We start from the raw sequence: 24256 nt of genomic DNA, 5'->3' as shown, positions 1-24256 counted from the left end.
TTACAGAGCATTGTACCTGTGCCTCTAATAGGTCGCTTATCTAGAAACTACAAAGAAATGTTTGCTCTTATACCAGACCAGCTGAATAGGACATATGTATCAACACAAAAGACTCCAGAATTCGAGTTAATTAATGATTATTGCAATCGAGAGATATCGCTGATGGATTGTGTCAGGTCATCCAAAATATATTTGTTTATATTTTTGCTCGTAATAGTCTCTGAGTTTTATGAGTTTTAGCTAACATCTAACGAATAGTTTCTTCGCCGGATACAAAGCCCGTAGAACAATTATGTAAATTTATACACCAAACTCGTGTCTTTATGTTCAACTAAAACAAGTGACCTCACTTGGCACTTAGTTCCAAATAGAATGAGAAGAATACGATTTTCGTAGTCATGTTCGACTGTTTTACTACTCCACTACACTAAGTCTACTCTATTAAACAGTTTTTTCAGATTTTAATCCCGGATATAATTTTAAACGATTTTTGGTAATAATTATATATGGTGCATTTATTCAGAAGAAGGTGTTTGTATTTTTCAACGATTTCCGGACGGTTATGAGAATATTAACTATGTTATTTTGTTTCGACAGTAGGTAAAAGAGGCTGAGATATTCTATGAGAAGTAGGTGAATATATGTGAATGGCGTATAAACTGTTTAACCGGTTATAGCCGAATCGATGATAGCGCGCCACCATACCTCACAGTTCGGCGCCAGTTGGAGATCCCAAGTGTAACTCTCCGCTCTCCACCTGGTCGCTCCAATGGAGTGGAGGCCTTCTCCTTCCTCGGCTTCCTCCGGCGGGTACTGCATCGAATACTTTCAGAGCTCGAGTGTTTTCGTCCATTCGGACAACAAGACCTAGCGAGTGTAGTCTTTTTATTGGCTGAACTATGTCAATGTTTAAATTAATTTAATTTTCATAATTATACTCTCGCAACAAAGTTGTTAAAAGAGTATAATAGTTTTATTCACCTAACGGTTGTTTGTAACACCGAAAACTAATCGCGTTAGGTAAGGAGTTATATATATCAAAGTGATTAGGGTGACGAGTAGATTTGAAATCCGGATGTCTGTCTGTCCGTCCGCCTGTCCGTCTGTGTAAACGATAACTTGAGTAAAAATTTAGATATCTTGATGAAACTTGGTACACATAAGAAGGTTGCTTACGAAGATGCGCTAAAGTGCCATAACTAAACCATAAATAAAGTTATAAAAGCAACATTTTGTACAAAGGATCGCACTAGGAAGGGCATTTTTGGATGTACGTTCTTTTAGAATAGTGGGCGTGGCACCGCATCTTGTTAAGTGTTTTGTACATATCTCGTAAACTACTAAAGCTATATCAACCAAACTTTTTGGAATCGCTTCTACAGTCTAAAAATGGAGAAAATCGGATAATAACCATGGCTACCTACCATACAAAAGTTAAGGAAAACTACTCAAAATGGTTTAATTCAGTAAGGAAAACCATAAGAATCATTATAAAGATGGTACAGAAGTGCTGCACTCAAAATGGAATAGAAAATTTTAAATGGGCGTGGTTCCGCCCACTTATGGGTCAAAAACCATATCTCCGATACTACTCGACCAATATCAATGCGACTTGGTTTGTAACATTTTCCTTACATCCCAACGATATGTTGTGAAAATAGGTCAAATCGGTTTACAACCACGCGTACTTCTTATATACTAGAACTTTGAAGTCCATCTGAATCGTTTACTTTACAATTTATAAAGTAAGCACTAGTGAAGATATTTTAAAGAAATTCAGAGGGAATATTTTTCTTATAATAATATGTTTCCGTGCCTAAAATGGGTGAAATCGGGTTATAACTTCTCCTAGCTCCCATATACCTAATATTAGGCTTTCTAACTTTCAATGGACTTTATACCATATACATATATGACGAATATGTGGGTCATATTATGTGTTATATTAATAAAATTAAATAAATAAATTGCGAGAGTATAAAATGTTCGGTCACAACCGAACTTAGCCCTTCCTTACTTGTTTTTAATGTATTAACATATTGCTTATTTGACGTGTTTTTCGTTAAAAGATATTACCCAGAAGGAAGCATCGGAGGCCCTATAAAGTATATATATAAATGATCAGTATCTTGAACTGGGTTGATTTAGCCATGTTCGTCTGTCTGTCATTCTGTCTGTCTGTATATATACGAACTAGTCCTTCAGTTTTTAAGATATCGTTTTGAAATTTTGCAGATGTTATTTTCTCTTCAAGAAGCTGCTCATTTGTCGGAACTGCCGATATCGGACCACTATAGCATATAGCTATCTTCACGAAATTTGGTGTGAGTTATTGCTCATAGAAATAATTTAATCTTCACTATAGCATATAGCTGCCATACAAACCGAACGATCGGAATCAATGGCTTTTCGCATTTGACGTGGTATCTTCACGAAATTTGACATGGATTACTGCTTAAGGTAATAATATAATCTTCGAAGAAATTGTTCAGATCGGTTAACTATATAACCTTAATGTTTCTAGCAAACAACCCAGCTAAAAAGAATTAGTAAACTGTTTTCTTTTTTTACTTACTTTTTCTTACGTCTTTAGATTCGCTTAAAAACATAGTTACTAAAAGAAATGCACCTTTGAAGGGTATATTAGCTTCGGTACAGCCGAAATTAACGTTTTTTCTTGTTTTATTTTGGTGTTGCTCAACTAAAAATATCAAATATTATCTTACTAAAAATTTCTCTAAACGAAATTTGGTATAGCCGTTCTATCCTCAAATATAAATATCATTCACTAGTGTTTGGAATGTTGTGGAATATTTGTAGTTTCATTCAAAATTTGGATACAAAACTCTTGGGAAATTTTTTCTCAAATGATATAATGTATATTTATTTATTTTCTTTTTCATTTTTCACACTTCTTAAGTTCTTTTTATTGCGTAAGCTTAACACTTAGTTTATTTCTTTGCCGCACACAATCGTCTACACTGTGTATCTCTGCAATTATTTTGCGCGTCAATGTATGTATGTAACTACGACTAATTATAGACATACACATGTACCTAGAAAGAAACTATCAACATTTATTTCAAATATGATTCTCGACATATTCATAACTGCACATATCCGCGAAGTTAGCACACATATGTATCCGTACCTGTCAATATGTTTGTAGGTGTACCTATACATATCCCATTATGTATGAGTGTATCAAACACAAAACTCACTTAATTTTTAATAATTGCTAAGCAAATTGAATTAGAATTTAACTATAAACATACACATGCAAACAAACAAATAAAACTTCAAAACTCTATAACTGTAAAGTGTAAAAGTGTAAAGCAAAAACCAATACATATATATATGATAACAAGTATGTATGTATGTAAGTCATTTGCTTGAAAAAGTTTCTAATAAAACCGTTATTATGCAAATTGTGCAAATTGCTGTGTAAAATAAAATGCCGTTACAGATATACATATATACATATACAACACATATACACAGAAATAGTTAGGTAAAATCAAATTTTACATTTGTCAACGACACAAACCGAAAACGACAAAGCAAACAAACAAACAAAAAAATATGTATTTGCATACAAAAATCCAAAAACGGATGAAGTTTTCTTATTTTCTAAATGCATTCAAAGCAACAACAATAGTAACATTACTTGGTTTTTATTGTAAATACGAATAGGCTATTAAGTACACACCAGCGACTAGTTTACTTGCATGTATGTATGTGTTATTATGTAAATGTATGCGTGTAACTTACTAAGCTAACTGTAAAAAGTAAGAATTTCAAAAATGCTGGCAAAATAAATTAAGAATGAATAAGAGTGTTTTGGTTTAAATGGTTTTATTTACAGTTATGTCAATACAATCATGTCCTCTGTCACCTGTCGCTGACGTCTTAGTATTGGATTTATTTAACTATCGGATGATCCAAGCAGAGGTGCTTTTTATACTCTCGCAACATGTTGCACAGAGTATTATAGTTTTGTTCACATAACGGTTGTTTGTGTCACCAAGAAATGAAAGAGTTAGATATGGGATTATATATATAGAAATCAGGAAGACGAGTGGAGTTGAAATCCGGATGTCTGTCCGTCCGTCTGTCCGTCTGTCCGTGCAAAGTATAACTTGAGTAAAAATTGTGATATCTTAATGAAACTTGGAACACATATTCCTTGGCACCCTGAGGAGGTTGCTTTCGAAGATGCGCAAAATCGGTCCTCTGCCACGCCCACAAAATGGCGAAAACCGAAAACGCATAAAGTGCCATAACTAAGCCAAAAATAAAGTTATGAAAATAAAATTTGGAGCATAGGACCGCATTAGGGAGGGGCATATTTGGATGTATTTTTTTTTTGGAAAAGTTGGTTTTTTGTATATATCTTGCAAACCAATAAAGCTATAAAAAACAAACTTTCTGCAGTCGTTTCTTTTAGCCGTTTCCTTATACAGTCCAAAAATCAAAGAAATCGGATAATAATCACGCCCACCTCCTACAAATGTTAGGTTGAAAATGACTAAAAGTGCGTTAACTCACTAACGAGGAACGTCGGAAATACCAAATTCTACATAAGAAATGGCAGAAGGAAGCTGCACTGAGATTTTTTTACAAAATGAAAAAATGGGCGTGTCGTCGCCCACTTATGGGTCAAAAACCATATCTCAAGAACTACTCGACCGATTTCAATGAAATTCTGTATGTAACACTTTCTTGACGCCCTGATGACACGGGTGGAAACTGCCCCTACTTCTCATAAAACTCAATTTTGAATTCTTCTGATTCGTTCACTTTAAAATACATATATACATAAGGAACCAATGAAGATAGCGAAATAAAACTTTACACAAATACTGTATATGATCCGTGGCATCACTTGTGGAAAAATTGTCAAAATCGGACCATGACTGTGTTATCTTTATAAAATTACGTCAATAAATTACGAGAGTATAAAATGTTCGGTTGCACCCGAACTTTGCCTTTCCTTACTTGTTTCAATAGCCTTTTTTTTACAGATCACGCGTGAGTCGTGTCAAGCTGTAATGGCTTTAATAGTTCAACTTTATTATTCACGTTCAAAGTTCCACGAATATCCGAGGTTTTCGAGCCAAATTCTCTCATTTTTGGCTCAAATGGTATGTAAACAAGCAGAATTGCCGCATTTAGGACGAAGAATAACCTGAAGAAATTCAAGAGCTGTCATTTAATCCAGAAAAAACAACGGTTTGGTTTGTGGTCCGCTGGAATCATCGGTCCGTATTTCTTCAAAAATGATCGTTATCGCGCCATGATAACCGACCGATTTGATGCCTGTAATTCAAGGTCGCGATCTCCGCGACATTGGGTTCAACAATATGGCGCCACTTACCACACATCGAATCAATCAAGGGATTTATTGAGAGAATACTTCGGTCAGCAGGTAATTTCATGTCTTGGTCCGGTCGATTTGCCACCAAGATCGTGGGATATCACACCGTTAGACCTTTCCTGTAGGGATATGAAAAGTGTTAAGTCTATGCAGACAATTCCGCTTCGATTCATGCTTTGAATTAAAGCATCACGCCAGGAGAAATGTTCTAACGAGTCATCGAAAGCTGTATTCAAAGGATGAACCTGTTTGAGACGCAGCCGCGGCCAACATTTAAAAACAACATCCAACATCTTTAAAAAATAAATGTCAAAGAATGTTCTTTCGAATGATAATAAACATTCACCATAAAATTTGAGTTTTCGTTTTTTTTTTCTTTAAAAAGTGGGGAACCTCGAAATGGATCACATTTTATGTTTCACAGTTAGGCCTTTAGCTTTATTCAAGTTAGAGAAAGTGAAGCTAATGCTTGAAAGTTCTTTATGTTATGAAATCATCAGCAGTCTTCCGGGAGATATATACTATTTCCGGTTTGAATTGTATAGCTAGAACAAAGTAGATTTCAAAACAAAATCTTCAAAGTGAACCCTAAAAATATTACTTAAAGCGCTTTTTTATTTTTTATAAGTTGGAAGAAGGCGGAACTTTGTTACAAACTCGAGGAAGGAAGCTAAAGGAATGGATTATATTAAAATATATATTTGTTTTATAAATAAACACAGTAATAACTATGTAGATAAATCATCAGCATCTACTTCAGCGATACACACATCGAGATCCTCCTTCATACGCGCCTTTTCAAGCTTCTCATTCAAATTCTTCGCCATTTCTTCTTTGGTTAGACGCTTGAAGAAACCCAGCTGAAACGTGGAAATATTTTAATAAATGTGTACTCGTATTTGTTATACTGTTCATTGCATTTAAACCAGCTGCTTGTTCGATTTACCACCAAAGCCAAAGTCTAGCAAACCTAAATTAGCTTACCTTTCTTAGCAGCAAGATTAACGCAATAAGCAGGAGTATACCACCAATTATGGCGGCTAAATATATCCAGAAAAGATTACGCTTGGTGTTCTTCTTAAAAATGGCACCTTTGAAATGCGTTTTAATGCTCAGAATTCTAGAACGTCAAAAACAAGACATACTACATGTGTGGGGGGCAATCCATCTATTGTTGTAGTTACTCACCCATTTGGTGGTGTATCAGGTTTGAAATTTACCATTGCAACATGAGCCAAATAATCGTTATTATCGAGCAGTAATTGTTCTGCATTTTCCCAGTTCATTTCATAGTACAATACCAAGGTTATATTCTCTTCGCGATATAAGGCATTCGTCAGCAGCACATCCTTCAAGGCGCATGACATTTTAGACTTGGAGTTTTTGGACGATTGGCAACTAACGAAAGTCGTATGATTTTCGGGCAATTGATTCAAATATAATACTTCGGTGGTGTTCAATGTGGTTGGTGACACTGGCGATGACGTTTCGAAATCCAAAAGAGGATACTCGAGGTCCTTGAAATAGGTTTGAGCGGAGTAATTGCTAATATATATGCGATTGCCGTCGCCAATAGGAAAATCAACAATTAAGTGGAAGAGGCTCAACGGGCTCGGGCCGATATTTTTTATCTGTAAAAAATAATATGTATGGGTAGTTTGGAATTATAAACCCCAAAATATTGTCCTGAACATTTTTTTCTTTGACGTAGTACTGGCGTTGATGTGGTTTAAATTAAATTATAAAGCACTGTTTAGCCAACAAGATAGGTACATCACAAGGCTAGTTACATCCAATTTCAACAGCATAATCTACACTCACCTCAAAAGTCATCGAAACCGAAACATTTTCCTTCTCATCGGTTACAGCAAAAATTTTGTTCGTTGGAATCCTGTAAATTGTGTAAAATTATGTTTAAAATTATTTTCGAAACGCATTCGTAAACAACTCACTCGGTTATCCAAATTTCCGCGCTTGTGGTAAGTTTCACTGTGTCATTCTGTCGGTTATCAAACGGCTTCCTTTCTTCACCCGTACTGGAAACTATTGCATCGATACCCACTTCAGTAACGCCGACCACCTTACTCAAATCGAGACTGATCTCTAGTTCGGTGGTGTCTTTGAAGGCACGTCGATTCGCTATGCTGCATTTGACATGCCAACCAAATTCGAAGTCGGCCAAACATTCGGAGGGCATTTTGGCGATGGGCACATTTAAGGTGGATTTTATGATCAACTGGGTATTGTAAGCCTCTTCGCCCACATTGGTAATAACATATTTGAGTGGTAAGGTTTTGTTCATACCCAATATTAAATTGTCACTATATTCGAAATGAAATTTTTTAAATTAAATATGTTATATTTTAAGATCTCAGAATTTCTTGGGTAACAGATCAAAGAAAGAACAGCTGTCGAAGATTTATGAAAAGTAAAACTGAAGGGATTGAAACATATGAATGCAGAACTTTTGAGACTTATAAGAAGGATACTAATTATTGAAACACATAGTGTCTATTTCTTAAAAAAAAAAAACATATATTTGCGCAGTAGATTAACTATTAACTTTGATCCGCACAAAATTTGATAATTACTTACGGCATGTCCACACTTCGCAACTGCAGATCCACAGAACAAATAGAACCCTTGCAATTGTGCAAGTACTGGATTTGAGCTTCTGCGGTGTTTGGCCAGGCAGGATCTACCACTGCACAATGATCACAAAACTCTGCAAAATAAGGCACACGTTAAATCAAGGATTTAAATCATAAGAAAATTATTATATATCGGCAAGTGTATCTTTATAACGGATTATCCAACTAGAGGTCAAGCTGTCATGTTAGTTTTGTCCAGTATTATTTTGGAATTTCATCGGGGAAAGACTTACGCATGTTAAACGTTTACAAATTGTTCAACTTTATTACGAACAAGTACGGAAGGCCTAAGTTCGGGTGTAACCGAACATTTTATACTCTCGAAATTTATTTATTTAACTGTATAAAGTCCATTGAAAGTTGGAAACCATAATATTAGGTTAGAAGCACCGAGGTCCTCGTGTTCGATGTATGGGGCCTTAAAAACCTATGTTCCGATTTCGGCGATTTTTAGAATGGGGCTGCCACACTATAAACATAGTATTTGAGCAAAGTTCTGCACCGATATCTTCACTAGTACTTACTTTATATATTGTAAAGTAAACGATTCAGATCGTCTTCAAAGTTCTGGTATATAAGAAGAAGGCGTGGTTGTGAAGCGATTTGGCCTATTTTCACAACATATCAATGGGATGTAAGAAAACTATTACAAACCAAGTTTCATTGAAATCGGTCTAGTAGTTCCTGAGATATGGTTTTTGACCCATAAGGGGGCGACGTCACGCCCATTTTCCATTTTATAAAAAAATCTGAGTGCAGCTTTCATCTGCCATTTCTTATGTGAAATTAAGTGTTTCTGACGTTTTTCGTTAGTGAATTAACCCACTTTTAGTAATTTTCAACCTAACCTTTGTATGAGAGGTGGGCGTTGTTATTATCCGATCTCTTTCATTTTTGGACTGTATTAGGAAGTGGCTAAAAAAACGACTGCAGAAAGTTTGGTTTATATAGCTCTATTGGTTTGCGAGATATGTACAAACAACTTAGTAGGGGGCGGGGCCACGCCCATTTTCCCAAAAAAATACATCCAAATATGCCCCTTCATAGTGCGATCCTTCATACCAAATTTTATTTCCATAGCTTTATTTATAGCTTAGTTATGGCACATTATGTGTTTTCGGTTTTCGCCATTTTGTGGGCGTGGCAGTGGTCCGATTTTGCTCATTTTCGAAAGCAACCTTCCTAAGGTGCCAAGAAATAAGTGTGCCAAGTATCATCAAGATATCTTAATTTTTACTCAAGTTACAGCTTGCACAAACGGACGGACGGACGGACAGACATTCGGATTTGAACTCCACTCTTCACCCTGATCACTTTGGTATATATAACCCTATATCTAACTCGTTTAGTTTTTGGGTGTTACAAACAACCGTTATGTGAACAAAACTATAATACTCTCTAGTAACTTTGTTGTGAGAGTATAAAATCACTGCGCAAGGATTGAAGACGATCGACAAAAAACAACATCGCTTCGGTGTATGGGCTCTTGAAAAGAGCGAAATTCTGTTCAACAAAGAGGCCCATTTTTGGCTCAAATTACCGCATATAGGACGAAGAGCAAGAGCTGCCATTTCATCCAGAAAAAAAAACAGTTTGGTGTGATTTGTGTACCCGATAACATATAATTTCACGTTTTAGGCCGGTCGATTGGCCACCAGGATCGTGTGATATCACGCCACATTCATCGTAGACACGACAGATGCGGTGCGTTATATACGTCAGATCGCAAATCCAAACATATATATATTGGCAAATATAGATGTCCAATTCGAAAAAGAAATATTTTATGGAATAAAAGCCTTTGTCGTTTGTGTTTTCCAATAAAAAATCAGGTCTTATTCTGCAAAACAAGACCATTTCCCACCGAATAATCATTTCATTGTAGCCTTCAGCATTAACGCATAATCGTGTAGCAATTGGAAGTTTCTTGAATTTTACGCATGAATTTGTGGGCCCGTACACACCACAAAATCGGTCCCTTGTCTATGCTTGACGTGGCGTTAGACTTTTTCCTGTGGGGACATGTAAAGTCTAAAGTCTATGCGGACAATACCGCTTCGATTCAGGCATTGGAGCAAAACTTCACGCGTGTCATTCGTCAGTTATTATATTATATGCTTATTTTGTAACTCACCCAACTCTTTTTGCGCCTTGCCATCATTCTTCAAGCGATACGTCAGTTTCATAGTTATCGGTACGAATATATAGCGGTCATCGGGTATGAGCGTAGCATTGCAAGTCTGACATTGCGGCGTTAAGCCCGCCACATAGGCATTCTTGCTAATACAATGTGCCACATTTATGCGCTTTTCCTCAGTGGCGACACTCAAATCTAGTAGGAGTTCTTGTGTACGAAATTTGGTCGAATTTGTTTGGATATTAATGCAAATATCGAATTTTAAACTTGTTGTATTTATTGGAATATTTTGATAATGTTGTAGTATCGTTGCATTTATCTTTACAACCGGATATGACTTGTAGATAAACACCTTATCCGCATTAGGCGCACCAACAGCCAGATCTGGGTAGTCATTGTGATCGGTATCAACACCTCTGGAAAGTCCGTAACCAAACATACCACCGCTGCCGACTAATTGTTCGCTCACATGCAAGATCTGTCGCGGTTGTGTTTCGAGACCGTTCGGACCGCCAAAGTAAATGGCAACCGCACCATTGCCGTTATCACCAGCATAGGGGGCACCAATCGCTATGTCTACCGGTATAAGCGTGTGTAATAGAAACAAGTTGGTAAGTGATTTTTTTTTTTTTTCAATAGTTTAAGTATACTGCAAGTTTACCGTTATAGCCATCACCATTGATGTCTCCCAGTTTTCCCAAGGAAGTACCAAAGTGTCCTCTAGTCGGAAACGGTGACTCCAATACGGTATTCCTGAAATTCAACTAAACAGACAACATAAAATAGTGAGGGATTTTTACGAAGTAATATACACTGTGTGTGGACATTCAGTACTTACCTGATGTGTCACCCTACGATTTATATGCATATAGACCGCACCCGCTTCAAAAATATTATTAACTGTGCGATGTGGTGCACCAATGAGAATATCATCGATGCGATCAGCATTCAAGTCAGCCACCAACAGGGAATAACCGAAATAGTCGCCATATTCATCGCCGGTCAAACCTTTTTGCAGGATAAACGAATTTGCATCACGACCCCCAACTGAGTAGTAAATTTGTGCCTACAAAATCAATAGCATCATCCGAGATGAATATGGTATTCTGTGAAAGCTCACACCCACGAACTTACCTGACCCATTTTACTTTCGCTATTCGGATTTGGCATGGTAAACACATAAGATAATTGCGCTAGATTGGTAACATTGAAGTAACCACATCCTACGGCATAGCCTTTATATGCTGACGATTGAATTGCGGCCTTCGTCGATTTGGTTTCGTGACTTAGCAAATTGTAATGTACTACCTTTCCTGTGGGATATTACATATTTTTATTTAACTAATATAATATATTAATTGAAACAGAAAACCCATTGATGATGCGGCAAAATTAAAAACAGTAGATTTTCGTGGGGTTATTAATTTGAGGATTAGGAAGATGGAGTAATATGTAGAAGTTCACATAAGTGAGGAAATCTTCTGACTGCCATTCACTTGGGAGTTTCTAGGAACGGTTGTGCTTTGGGTTTGGGACCCACCCACGAATAACCAATGAACAGGAAGCAACAGCCCCGAATAAGGAACGCCAATTTTGATGACGACCACTGCAAACGTATTAAGGACTATGATTTAAGGGCATGCACCTGGAATGCCGGACCCTTAATAGGGAAGGTGCCTTTGCCCAGCTGGTTGATGTCCTCGTAAGAGTAAAGGCTGACATCACCGCCATCCAAGAAGGTGGATCCTTGTGACATCTTCTTCTTCTTCTTGACTGGCGTAGACACCGCTTACGCTGTTATAGCCGAGTCCAAAACAGCGCGCCACGTATCCCTCTTTCTGGCAGTTTGGCGCCAATCGACACACACCATCTCCTTGTCGATTTTAAAGCTGTTTTCGACAGCACGAAAAGGAGTTGTCTCTATGTCCCTATGTCTGAATTTAGTATCCCTGCAAAATTAATACGGCTCCGTCAGGATCTCCGCTAAATAAAGAAGGTACAATTTTCTATAAGGGTGTACAGCAGCCGGCGTACAGCGATGGTTTCGATATAATTGGAAACAACACCCGCGCCGTTAATTCTGATTTTTCCAGACTGGATAAGGAAGCGAAGCGTAAGGGTCTTGTGGTGAACAAGGGCAATACGAAATATCGCCTGTCATCAAACAAGGAGTCAGCGCATTCGCATCTTGGCTCCCACGTCACTGTTGACTGGCATAACTTTGAAGTTGTAGATAATTTCGTCTATCTGAGAACCAGCATTAACAGCAATAACAATATCAGCCTGGAAATCTAACGCAGAATCTCTCTTGCCAACAGGTTCTACTTAGGACTGAGTAGACAAGTGAAAAGTAAAGTCCCCTCTCGGCGAATCAAAATCAAACTCTACAAGTCGCTTATCATTCCCGTCCTGCTTTATGGTGCAGAAGCTTGGACGATGTCAACATCAGATGATACGACACTAGGAGTTTTCGAGAGAAAGGTTTTGCGGAAGATTTATGGACATAGACATAGTTCAGCGAATAAAAAGACAGTGGCTACGCTGGGTAGGTGATGTTGTTCGAATGGACGAAAGTGATCCAGCTCTGAAAGTGTTCGATGCAGTACCCGCTGGTGGAAGCCGAGGAAGAGGGAGGCCTCCACTCCGTTGGAAGGATCAGGTGGAGAAGGGCCTGTCTTCACTGGGCATTACCAATTGGTGCCAAACTGCCAAAAGAAGAGATGTGTGGTGCGCTGTTGTGGACTCAGTATAACTGCGTAAGCGGTGTCCGTCGGCAGTCAAGAGGAAGAAGTATTAATTTGAATAATATGGGTTATATAGAAGCCACGGTAATGTGGAGGGGACTTTTGCGATACGAGCAAACAAGTTCAAATTAATTGGTCAAGACCAAAAAAGAACGAGTTTAAACCTTTAGCACGGAAACACAACCGCCCAGACGAATCCGTTCGATTGATATTGCTTTCAACATTTAACTTTACAGATCGCGGTGATTTATGATGCTTTCAAACTTAAAGTTAAAAAGAAAGAATACTTTTGGAATTTTATAGCGAAAATTAAATATTGAAGATCTTATACATCAAATTTCACTTACCTCCCCAGTTGTTGACGCCTGGTGACCCGGATATAAGTTCATTGCCATTTGGAGTTATTTGAACACTGAAACCAAATTCACCATATCTCAGATCGCCTGTTACCGATCTACTTTCTTTTCTCATATTCTGCCTTTGCTCTTGACCTGTGTGCATAAAAATATATCATCCGATTCAACCATTGCTAAAAGCTTTTGAATAGTCACAAACCTTTAGCGGAGAATGGGCTCACAATATGCGTTACTCGATCTTGTGATTCACCTTCCAGCGTGGTGTTGGTCCAATAACAAATGCCATGCATGTAGGCATTACTGGTTTTAAATGAGCATTTTTAAGAAAATATATAAATATTAAAAAAATTAAGGTTACCTACTTTTTTAATGAACACAATTAAATTCAAATTTAATGGGGAATGTTTATTAACATTCCCAAGAACACTCTTTGACATTTACTTTTTTAAATATTATCTCTTTCAAATGTTGGTTGCGAATGGTAGCGGGATTGTCCGCATAGATTTTAGACCTTAAATATCCCCACAGGGGATCAATTAGACTGTTAACTTGGCGCGGTAAGGGTCTCCATTACGTAAGGGGTTACGTTCTCACCGTCATTATTTTTGAAGAAATATGGGCCTATGTTTCTCCCAGCCCACAAATCACACCAAACCGTTATAGCTCATGAAGCAGTTCAGGTTGCTCTCCGTCCCAAATGCGGCAATTTTGCATGTTTACGTATCCATTGAGCCAGAAATGGGCCTCATCGCTGAACAGAATCAGGCTCTAAAACGTCGCATCTTCTTGGAACTTTTCAAAACCCCAAAGAGCGGAGCGATGTCGCTTGGGACGTTCGATCGGTTCCAATTCTTGTACATGGTGTATTTTATATTACGCTTTTAATTAAAGATCTCGACGTAAAATGCATCGAGTCGCATTATACATGAGTCCGAGTTTCTGCGAACGGCGCCGAATCGACTCTTCGCGGTCTTCGTGTACACTTTGAGCTACGTATTTTCCAATAACGAATGTTGGGTCTCAATATGGTGTAGTACGCTCAGTAGGCCGATTATGATGTCGTAAGTTGAGCGAACATGAATTTTCGCAATAAAGTTGAACAATTTGTAAACGTTGTACAGGCGTAAATCTTTCCATGATGAAATGGCAAACAATACTGAACAAAAATATCATGACAGCTTGTCACAACTCACGCGTGATCTGTCAAAGAAAGGCTATAAAAAAGTACCCTACTTGGATCACCAGTTATGTTTGTCTAACAACTTTCAACTACGAATCAAACATAAAATATATAAAGATTTCTATAAATATCTTAATGTAAAACCAGTTGTTGCTATCTATGTTGTTATCTTATATATGAGAACCCCTCGGAATAACAGCCAACGTAAGATAACCCACGAATAGTTCAAGTTGTTCCAAATGCGAACAATCGGACTAACGACACTTTATATGTATTTTTTTATTGAATATGGCGAAAGTAAAAAGTGATGTTTCTTCAATTGTTTCTCTCTGAAATTTGTTTGTCCTTCCGATATCATAACTCATTTTCGTGACGAGCTCACTTAATCTCAGAAGTCTTGCCATGTGACCAGCTATTAAATCCCTTCTCGTGAAACATTAAAGTCGAGTATCCTGTTAACATATTTGACATGCCCCCTTGGCAGAGATTTCTTATGTATTATACATTAGAAGTGGTAATAAAACCATCTTTATACTCTCGCAACAAAAGTTGCTAAAGAGAGTATTATAGTTTTGTTCACATAACGGTTGTTTGTAACACCCAAAATTAAACAAGCTAGATTTAGGGTTATATATACAAAAGTGATCAGCTTGAAGAGTGGAGTTCAAATCCGAATGTCTGTCTGTCCGTCCGTCTGTCCGTCCGTCCGTCCGTCTGTACAAGCTGTAACTTGAGTAAAAATTAAGATATCTTGAGAAACTTGGCACACTTATTTCTTGGCACCATAGGAAGGTTGCCTTCGAAAATGAGCAAAATCGGACCACTGCCACGCCCACAAAATGGCGAAAACCGAAAAGACATAAAGTGCCATAACTAAGCCATGAATTAAGCTATGGAAATAAAATTTGGCATGAAGGATCGCACTACGAAGGGGCATATTTGGATGTAATTTTGTTGGGGAAGTGGGCGTGGCCCCGCCCCCAAATAGGTTTTTTGTACATATCTCGGAAACCAATAGAGCTATATAAACCAAACTATCTTCATAGGACCATAGGTTTTTAAGGCCCCATATATCGAACACGAGGACGAGGACACGAGGGCACGATAAATTGCGAGAGTATGAAATGTTCGGTTACACCCGAACTTAGCCCTTCCTTGTTTTCGTTTAGATTTACTTCAAAATTACGTCATTTATTCATTTTGGTTTGCTTGAATACTTAGTAAATCAAAATTCAATCCGCGTATGTAATTCTGTTGGCAACAGTCGTCTTCAAAGCAATGATTAAGGCATGAGAGATTGTGAACTGCCTCGTGTCTCAGCGCAAAACATTCGGTACTTATTATGACGTTTGAACTTTTATCAGGTTATATATGCGCCCCAAAATTATTTTGCGCAATCGTTCCAGACGAGCAATTCACTCATGACTGTTTGGCAAAACGAAATTTTTGTTCGCGTATATAGTATCTAAATAATATAATAATAAATATATAATATGTACATACATATGTAAATCATATAAATCATATAAAATAAGGCATGTTTACCACAGCTTACAGTCGTAACTTTGATAAGAATAAGTGTTATAAGAGGATATCTATGTCCCTCCGATGTAATTATTTTCAGTGGAATAAACTTGTAATCTAAACAATATCGAACGCTGAGACCACAAGCGGGACAACTGTTGCAGAAAATGTCTTCAAATACGGCGATCTTAAATTTTATATTAAATAATATTGCTGGCCCCTAGATATACCTGATACTCCTTAAATGAGCGAACCTATTTAACACCTGCTTTCTTGCTTTTTAATATGAATTCTCTCTATGTGGATAGATTACCTTTGGGAACACTCTCACACCATACGAGTACATACATATGTACGAGTATATCGAATTGTACTTACTTATACATCTTAGTCGCCGTTTTAAGCGGAGCACATACGATCAATGGCTGTTCATCTCTGCTGCCACCATCCATGGACATACCCAACCACTGGTGCTTTACATTTTGTTGCAGGTTCTCCAAATTTAAGAATTCCATTACATTTTCCAAATTGAACGGTTTCGCCGTTCTGCTCGCAAAATCATATCTGTAAATGGCACCCGTTTCGATCGGTCGTCGAGTTGCACCTTCGGTTAAAGCTCGTGGTGCACCAATTAGAACGCTTTAAAAGATTTTTATTTTTGTAACACATAGACAGATCTTGATATTTTGACCGCATTTTACCTCTGCTTGCGTAGTAGAATCGAATAACCGAAGTAAGAACTATCCGAGTTTTGGCTATTGTTTACTCGCTTTAACGGTTCGGTAATTATAAGATTGGGCTTGGTAGCTAAATTGAAGGATTCTATTGCATATAATTTTAAACACAATACAACACAAAGTAGCCCGATGCGCTGCATTTTGTTAAAGAAATTTTTAATAGTATGGGAGCAAACCGAACCGAATTGACCAACGTCACGGACTGAATGTGACTGCACTTTTTGAACTTGAGCTTGACTTATGTTTGGGTTTTAAATATGACTAATCGTTATCGCTTTACTAAATTCTTGCTATCGAATGCCGACTAATTCGGCCTTTGAATATATATATATATGTATGTATATACAATTATTTATCCAACATAATATACTTCTCACATATACATACATGTATATGTATATGCATAATCACATGTAGAGTAGAGTAGATTCTGCTCAAAAAGTTCCCACAAAGGTTGGCTGATTTCCACGAAACGCGTTGAAAATATTGTAAATTTTATTTTTCCTAACGTCAGTTTTCCATCTGATACTTTTTGCCGTAATCCGTAATTTTCTTTGTTTATATTTCGCTGCTCGCCGTTTTACCGTTATTCGTGAACTTACCGTTCGCTTTTAACTTTTTTCTACAAAATAAATTTGTAGGAAAGCTTTTGATTATCAGCAGAACAATAATTTGGTTGGTCGATTTGAAATTGCGCTCTCCTGAAATTCTCATCTCTGTATTGAGATTGTCACTTTATACGAATCATTTTGAAATAGAGATTATGAAGAACTCGAAAAAGGCAAACCATATCAAAATGTTGGGTTTTGTGCAGTAAATTGCAAAATTTTCATTACTTGAAAAAATTCCTGGTATTTTTGGAACAGTAGTTATAAGTATGCTTTCCAGCTAACTCTTCGACTTCAAAAACGTTTCGGCGATGTTGTCACCACAGTAAACATTATTTTTTTGTTTACATCACTGAAACACCATCAACAACTTAAAGAAAACAAAATATTTTTTTCAATACGTTTTCACTAATCAATTTCAAGAAATATAAGTAAGAACTTCAACACGACGAAGAAGAACTGGTACAAATTTGATTTTGTGGTTAAATATTTATTTTAGTCACTGCATTAATTAAGTCATACTATACCAAAAATGTTTTGCGAATTTAAATATGAAATAAATTTTTCCAATTTTTTAAAAAGTAGTTTCACGTTTTATTTTTAATTATTTGTCACTTGTTGTGGCACACAATAATTATAAAAACAAAAACTTTAAAGACACGAAGATTTTAATCAATACATATTTTGAATTGATTGATAGAGCAAATATCTGGAGAAGTAAAAATTCGAGATATGTAAGATAATGCATCATCCAAAATCAGAATATTTGGAACTACTTAACAATTCGCGAAACAAAGAAACGTCTGTTAACAATGGTTTGAAACTACTGCTTCATATATGTAAAAAATCGATCTTCAACATATGACAAATCTGATCTTCAGCCGAATGATATGATCCACAGAAGTGATAAAACCCATAAGTCGGCGACAAAAATATGTTTATTGGGTAATATACTCGTTTATAATAATTATTATTTATAAAAAATCTTTTACCAATGAGGAAAAAATGTAATCGCAATGATATGCAAATGAGTATATATAAATAATATAATATATACATATATATATATATATATATATATATACAACATGTATGCAATTATTTTTGTATTTAAATTTATTTAAATTTATTCGTCATAAGTTTTTGGAATACAATAACTCATTGTGCAGATTTCTTATCTTCGCAAAGCAGACCGCAAAAGCGCTCTCTCTTGCAATGCGTCGCCCAAAGATATGAGTTTGTTTAAGAGAGCCTGTTCGCAGTCACGATAACGAGACTTGTGTTGCAAGTCGACAGCAACCTTTGAAGAGAGAGCCTCATAAATTGTATTTGAAATTGTTGTTTAAGTGATATTTCTTGTAGTATCCCCAGCTAGCGACCGGAGAAATGGCCAATGTTAAACAACTTTTCGTACATATATTTTACAAAGCGTTTGAATGGCCTCGTGTTGTTTTGTTAGATTGGTCAAAAGTCAAGTTAAATTAAATATTTAGTTTAGATATATTCTCAAATGTATCGAAGGCAGCTTGTATGGATACATATATGTATAAATGTATGTAATTCAAATGGTAGACATTATTTCGTTTACAGTGCTTCAAGCAATCTAAGACGTGTACAGTTTTCTTTGAAAATATTTTTTCCCATAAAAACTCAACATAATAAATTTGTAAATTTCTAAAATCTTGAACTAAACATAATAAACCGCTGAATTGGTCAAGGTGGTATACCTTAGCTTGGAACCCTATAGAAAAAAAATATTTTTATTTTTACTTCTTCTGGAACCTATTCTGAAAGCAACATTTTCGATATCAGCGTTTTCAAAAAAGTTACGGTTGTGGATAAGGATTCATATTATTTAAAAAGGCCATAACAATAATAATATTACACCATAGATCATCTCGAAACATAACCAAAGTTCCAGAGCATTTCGAAACTCTGGTAATAATCATTACCACCAACCAATGCTTAAGCTCGCCCCTTATGAATCAAAACTTCATTTCTCTAACAGTTAAACCTTCTTTTTCAAATAACGGTACATACAGAAAAATTGTTTATAAGTATTTTTTATTTGTAAAAACACAGTAAAAATGTTTAAGGGACTTAAAACTACGGGTAATCACTTTCATATAAAACACTATTTCACTATTATAATACTTGACTTATATAAATATTTACTGTTATTTAGTGACTGCGAAGTATACCTGAAAATCACTCAATCGTATCGTATATAATACATACATACACTAACTTATTTATTGCTTATAAGCGGCGACGACTATTGGCAATTATTATTAGTTTTACATAAATATTTCGTTTAAACTTAACGTAAATGCACTCTATTAACAAAAAGTCTTTCTTACAAAAGGATATGCATACACATACATACATATGTAACTGTGTTGGAAAATTCAATTTCATAGAGTACATATGCATACAGACTTATAAATTTTATGAAATATTTTTTATAAGTTTGTAAATTTTATTATTTTTCTTTTTAATACATATGTACACAGGGTGCTTACCGCTAAACAGATGCAGAAAAATTAATAAAAAAATTATCAAACTTTAAAAATGATATTTAAGAGTTTTACTTGAAAAAGTTTAAATAATATTTTGTTCTGTATTACTGTACCGTTAGATTTGTCGGCACACACCCTTTAAGTAGCAACTTAACACTACATACATATACACATGGCAGCTACTATGCTTAAATTAATTATTGTTTCGCTCTGTCATTAAATCTAAATTTAATTTACACATACTATATACTATAGTTTATATTAAAAAGCGCCTAACTAAAGTCTATACAATTTACAATACAATCAAATAAATAGAATGCAACACTTAAATCGATTGGTACATTTGGTTTCGTGTGTGTGTGTTCTTTTTTAAATCGTGTGATTTCATTTTTTCAAGCAATAAAATTAAGAATTAAAAAATAAAAAAAAACATAATTGAAAATATTTATAAAAAAAAATATTAAAAAAAAAATAAGAAAACTTTGAAAAAATTATTTGAAATAAAAATAAAAAAATAAGGAGTAATTGCAAAATTTAACATTTCTAACTGTGTAGAAAAAAATAATAATTTGCAATTGCAACACTGGCACCCTTTATGCATTTATTTTTTTTTTAGTTTTTTGTTTTCGTAAATGAACTCGTTACTTTTAGTTAAACCCAGCGCGCATTTGCCTGTGTGATGTTAAAGCCATCTGTTTCGAACTTATTGCTGTAAAAATATATAAATTATATATTTCCGATTTTTTCCCTCACTTTAGTTCCTTTCGGTGTTTAGATTTTCTGCTTCTGGCTCTACATCTTGCGCCGGCCGTGTTGAGCCTTGATGCACCAAAGCATCCATTTGTTCTTTCTTGGCACGCTTGAAGAAACCGAGCTGTAAGATTTGGCAAAAAATAATTTTTTTTTTATAGATTTTATGTAAGACTATATAAAATAAAGATATGTATATAGAAAGACCCCAATAGTTAAATCTTCTTCAACAACTCATCATCTGAATCTATTACTTTTTCCTAATGGATAATTTTCCATAATAAGTATTTGTATAATATGAAAAGTATTTCACCAAATTTCACTAATAGTATACAATATGTGGATATATCTCTTTTTCTCAATATGTATTGATTATATTTAGCTATAACCTTAGTTAAATTTAATAAAGGGTTTCAGTTCGTGCTAAAAATATCTAAGCTATTCCCATATTTCTCCTAGTTCTGAAACTTATTATAAAAGTCTTCGTCTCTTTCTTCAGTCTATAGTACTACATATACTATATAAATAATTCCTGAGTGCATTCAGCTGGTTGAATTGCTACTGAGTATTTTTTGATAATGTCTTCACTCTTCATTAGAGGTTATTAATTTATTGAAAAGTGTCTCAAAAGATTGCACCTATACATGTATAACATAAAAAAGATCTCGACACTCTTTTTGATTCCAAAGTTTCAGACCTTATCAAATACCTTTCGAAGAAGTAAGAAGCACAGCTTATTGCTTCGATTGTTTTAAGATCTACATGGGTAAAGTTTTCAAAGTGCGAGCGGAAGTGAATTCATAAATCCTATCTGGTGCTGGTAATATCCTCATACTAAGAGCCCCTCTGACAAAGACAAGTGGTTGTTAATGGTTGAACGATGTAAGGAGTCAAATTTATGAAGATATCTAAATATAATATAATATATAGATCATTTCTGGATATTTAAGGAAAGAAAAGATTTAAGACAACTTCTCAAATTCTCTATTCTGTAACGTTGAATGCTATACTGTGTAAGTATGTAAATATAGTTTTACGAACAAAAAGCCAGAGGTTAAGCTTGATAGAACACGTCGCCCAATAGAATATGAAAACTTTTTCCTTGGGTTATTTCCAGTTATACGCAAGATGAGGTTTTGACATAACTAAAATATATATATATATATATTTGGCGTAGGAACCGCTTTAAGCGATTATAGGGGGATGGGGTCATATGTAGAAGTTCACGCAATTGAGGAAAGTTTCTGATTGCCATTCACTTGGGAGTGGCCAGGAACGATTCTTTTGCATATGACTCAAGCAGCTCACGACTTCCGGTTTTAGACCAAGTATCCCCTGGGTAGCTAACAGACATCCGTTTGGAGGCGAGCTAAAGTGAGAAGGCGAAGTCCGCTTGTGTGGTTGTGCGTAGGGCTTGGGACCCACCACATAAAAAAAATCTGCCCAATGAAGACATAACTAAAATAGCGAAATTAAATATTTTCACGACCCTTCTAGATAAGTTAGGTATGCACATAATGAGTATTTTTTATCTTATTACAAAAATGCCAGAAACCAGATGGAAGCTTGCAAAAACTATCAGTCTCTGTAACCACTGACCATTTGTTAGCCTTATTAACGTCCTGTTTACGCACCCTTTTGACTTGAGTTATCCGAATTAGCTTCCTGAACTAATAATTTATGAAATATGACCACGACTTTAACACTCACCTTATACATGGCATACGTGATAGCCGCCAATAGCAACAGGCCACCCAATATAGCCAATATATAGACCCAAATTGGTGTACCATAGAGCTGATGTTTCGACACAATATTATAATCAATGCTCTTACGTATCGCCAGCGTCTTTTGATGTAAATCGCCCATTTTCTTCACATCCACATCGATGAGTATAACAAAATATTCCCATGGTTCAATCAGAATTTGATTGATCTCTCTCAGATCCACCTGATATTTCATGCTGACTGTAAGTGGCTTTTCTGGGCTGAATGTATGCAAACGGATGACAGCGCGCACGCAAACTGTCATCTCCGGATCGTGGCAATTGAAGACAATCGTACGATTCACAGGCAGTTTACCCTTGAGATCGTCACCCAACAGCTCGTGCGCCTTGACGATGCGTTCGTACTGTGCTTTCGTAGCGGTATTGGCGGCAACTTCACGTTTACGACGTATAGACATCTGCGAGAACTTGCTGCTGTCCTCTTGGTAGACTGGAAGTGTAGCGTTTTATGTCAAATAAGCTATTATGAAATACCTTTTTTAATGATTTTCACACTTACAATGGTCGCTTTCGATTGGCATGTCATAAAGACCCAACGAATCTAAATTTGTATTGAACTGTTTCTCTTTGTAGATTTGTATATTTGAGTTGATGCTCGTCGTGCTGTGTGTGCTCGACGAAAATTCGATCGCATTCATCACAAGTTGTGTATTGTTTTCAAAATAATCGATGGCAACAGTTTGTTCATTCCACACGCCCTGCATATTTATTCTATCCTTCTCCACGATTTGTATAGTATTCGTAGTACCGGGGACCTTATATGCCACGGGTATATAGAATACCACATCTACAGTGCCGACTGTGCTGGGTCCAACACTTTTTACCTGTGAAAGCAATACAAGAATTAAATGTTAGAAATACATCGACTAACGAACTCGAGCCATTGTGAAACTTACCTCATAGTTATTTATGATTTGAGAGGTATTGCTCACTTCTTCCAGATTGATATGTTTAGTTTTGGGTATACTAAAAGATTACAATGAAATGAAATGTTATTGATTTTTGAAATAGAATTAATATTTTGTAATATTTTTTATATATATCACTACTACAACAGTGCAAACTTCTACACCTTTCATGAAACTTACCCGACAATATCGATTTCCGTGTATTCTCCCAGTGTTATGACATCGGTCGCCACATTATTGTCTTCATTGGCCTCCTTACCGGTACTGAAGACTTTCGCGGTCAATATCATTGCTTTGCCCGATATGCCAGCAACATCGAAAGTAACGGTAAATGAGGTTGTGGCGCCTTTCGTCATCGCTACATCATTACTCTTTAAATCACACTCTAAATAATTATTTTCCTTCGAACGGCAAGTTCCAGGTATCTTAGCGAACGGCATGTGATTCGATGAGGTGAAACTAATTTGTGGTAGATAAGCGGTCTCACCGTGATTCGTTACGTCATAAGTGACGGACAGTGTACGACTACTGCCGAGTATATATGTGTGACTGGAAAGAAGTGTAGATGATTGTTATTAATACATTTCTATTAAAGATTGTACAAAAATAAACTTACTTCAAGTCTCGACTCTTAACTTCCAGATCGGCTACACATATGTCGGATTTGCAGCCGGTGCTAAAGATGATTCTCTCTCTACTTATAACCGGTTCGGCAGGGTCAACAGCAGCACATTTATCACAGAAAACTGTAAATATAATAAATATAGGTTAAGTTGAGGACAATCTGTGAGCTTTGAGCTACCAATTAAGGAATCTACAAGTGCTAATATTTCCTCGAATAAATGGATATATTCTTGGCTTTCAAGTAAAATACTTTAAAGAATTGTATTTGTTGTCGAGGGACAAACCTCTTAAAGGACTGCTTTCTTTCAATGAGATTTAATTAATAGTTTGATAGTCCTGCGTCTAACGCCCTAAA

The 24256-nt window shown here is 36.0% G+C and overlaps 2 protein-coding genes across 4 annotated transcripts in view; both read right to left on the bottom strand.

The window, feature by feature from the left end:
- Positions 1 to 5974: 5974 nt before the first annotated feature.
- Positions 5975 to 16939, bottom strand: LOC105209808 (integrin alpha-PS3). The gene is made up of 14 exons (XM_054233960.1): positions 16671 to 16939; positions 16348 to 16608; positions 13465 to 13565; positions 13257 to 13400; positions 11300 to 11478; positions 11004 to 11231; positions 10827 to 10929; positions 10163 to 10741; positions 7973 to 8102; positions 7330 to 7698; positions 7199 to 7268; positions 6566 to 7008; positions 6362 to 6497; positions 5975 to 6237 (listed from the first exon to the last, which is right to left on the bottom strand). The coding sequence occupies exons 1-14, from the start codon at positions 16844 to 16846 to the stop codon at positions 6106 to 6108; spliced, it is 3051 nt and encodes a 1016-aa protein (XP_054089935.1). The 5' UTR covers positions 16847 to 16939; the 3' UTR covers positions 5975 to 6105.
- A 3102-nt stretch (positions 16940 to 20041) lies between these two features.
- Positions 20042 to 24256, bottom strand: part of LOC105209805 (integrin alpha-PS3) — a 39916-nt gene continuing 35701 nt past the window's right edge. For all 3 annotated transcript variants that reach the window (XM_011180409.3, XM_011180408.3, XM_011180410.3), the window contains 6 exons: positions 23894 to 24023; positions 23458 to 23826; positions 23266 to 23335; positions 22869 to 23193; positions 22294 to 22799; positions 20042 to 20707 (listed from right to left, as the gene is read on the bottom strand). In XM_011180409.3, coding sequence (XP_011178711.2) covers positions 20588 to 20707; positions 22294 to 22799; positions 22869 to 23193; positions 23266 to 23335; positions 23458 to 23826; positions 23894 to 24023 — 1520 coding nt within the window. In that variant the 3' untranslated portion in view covers positions 20042 to 20587. The remainder of the gene's footprint in view (positions 20708 to 22293; positions 22800 to 22868; positions 23194 to 23265; positions 23336 to 23457; positions 23827 to 23893; positions 24024 to 24256) is intronic.

Source organism: Zeugodacus cucurbitae, chromosome 6, assembly GCF_028554725.1.
Source record: "Zeugodacus cucurbitae isolate PBARC_wt_2022May chromosome 6, idZeuCucr1.2, whole genome shotgun sequence".
Classification (NCBI taxonomy): domain Eukaryota; kingdom Metazoa; phylum Arthropoda; class Insecta; order Diptera; family Tephritidae; genus Zeugodacus; species Zeugodacus cucurbitae.
This window is presented reverse-complemented; position numbering and strand designations above follow the sequence as displayed.

Coding starts and splice junctions, on each gene's coding strand:
- LOC105209808 (XM_054233960.1), bottom strand. CDS start 16,846: ATGCAGCGCATCGGGCTACTTTGTGTTGTATTGTGTTTAAAATTATAT. Junction 8,103..10,162: donor CAAGGCGCAAAAAGAGTTGG/GTGAGTTACAAA, acceptor CTTATTTTGCAG/AGTTTTGTGATCATTGTGCA. Junction 6,498..6,565: donor CCTGATACACCACCAAATGG/GTGAGTAACTAC, acceptor TTGACGTTCTAG/AATTCTGAGCATTAAAACGC.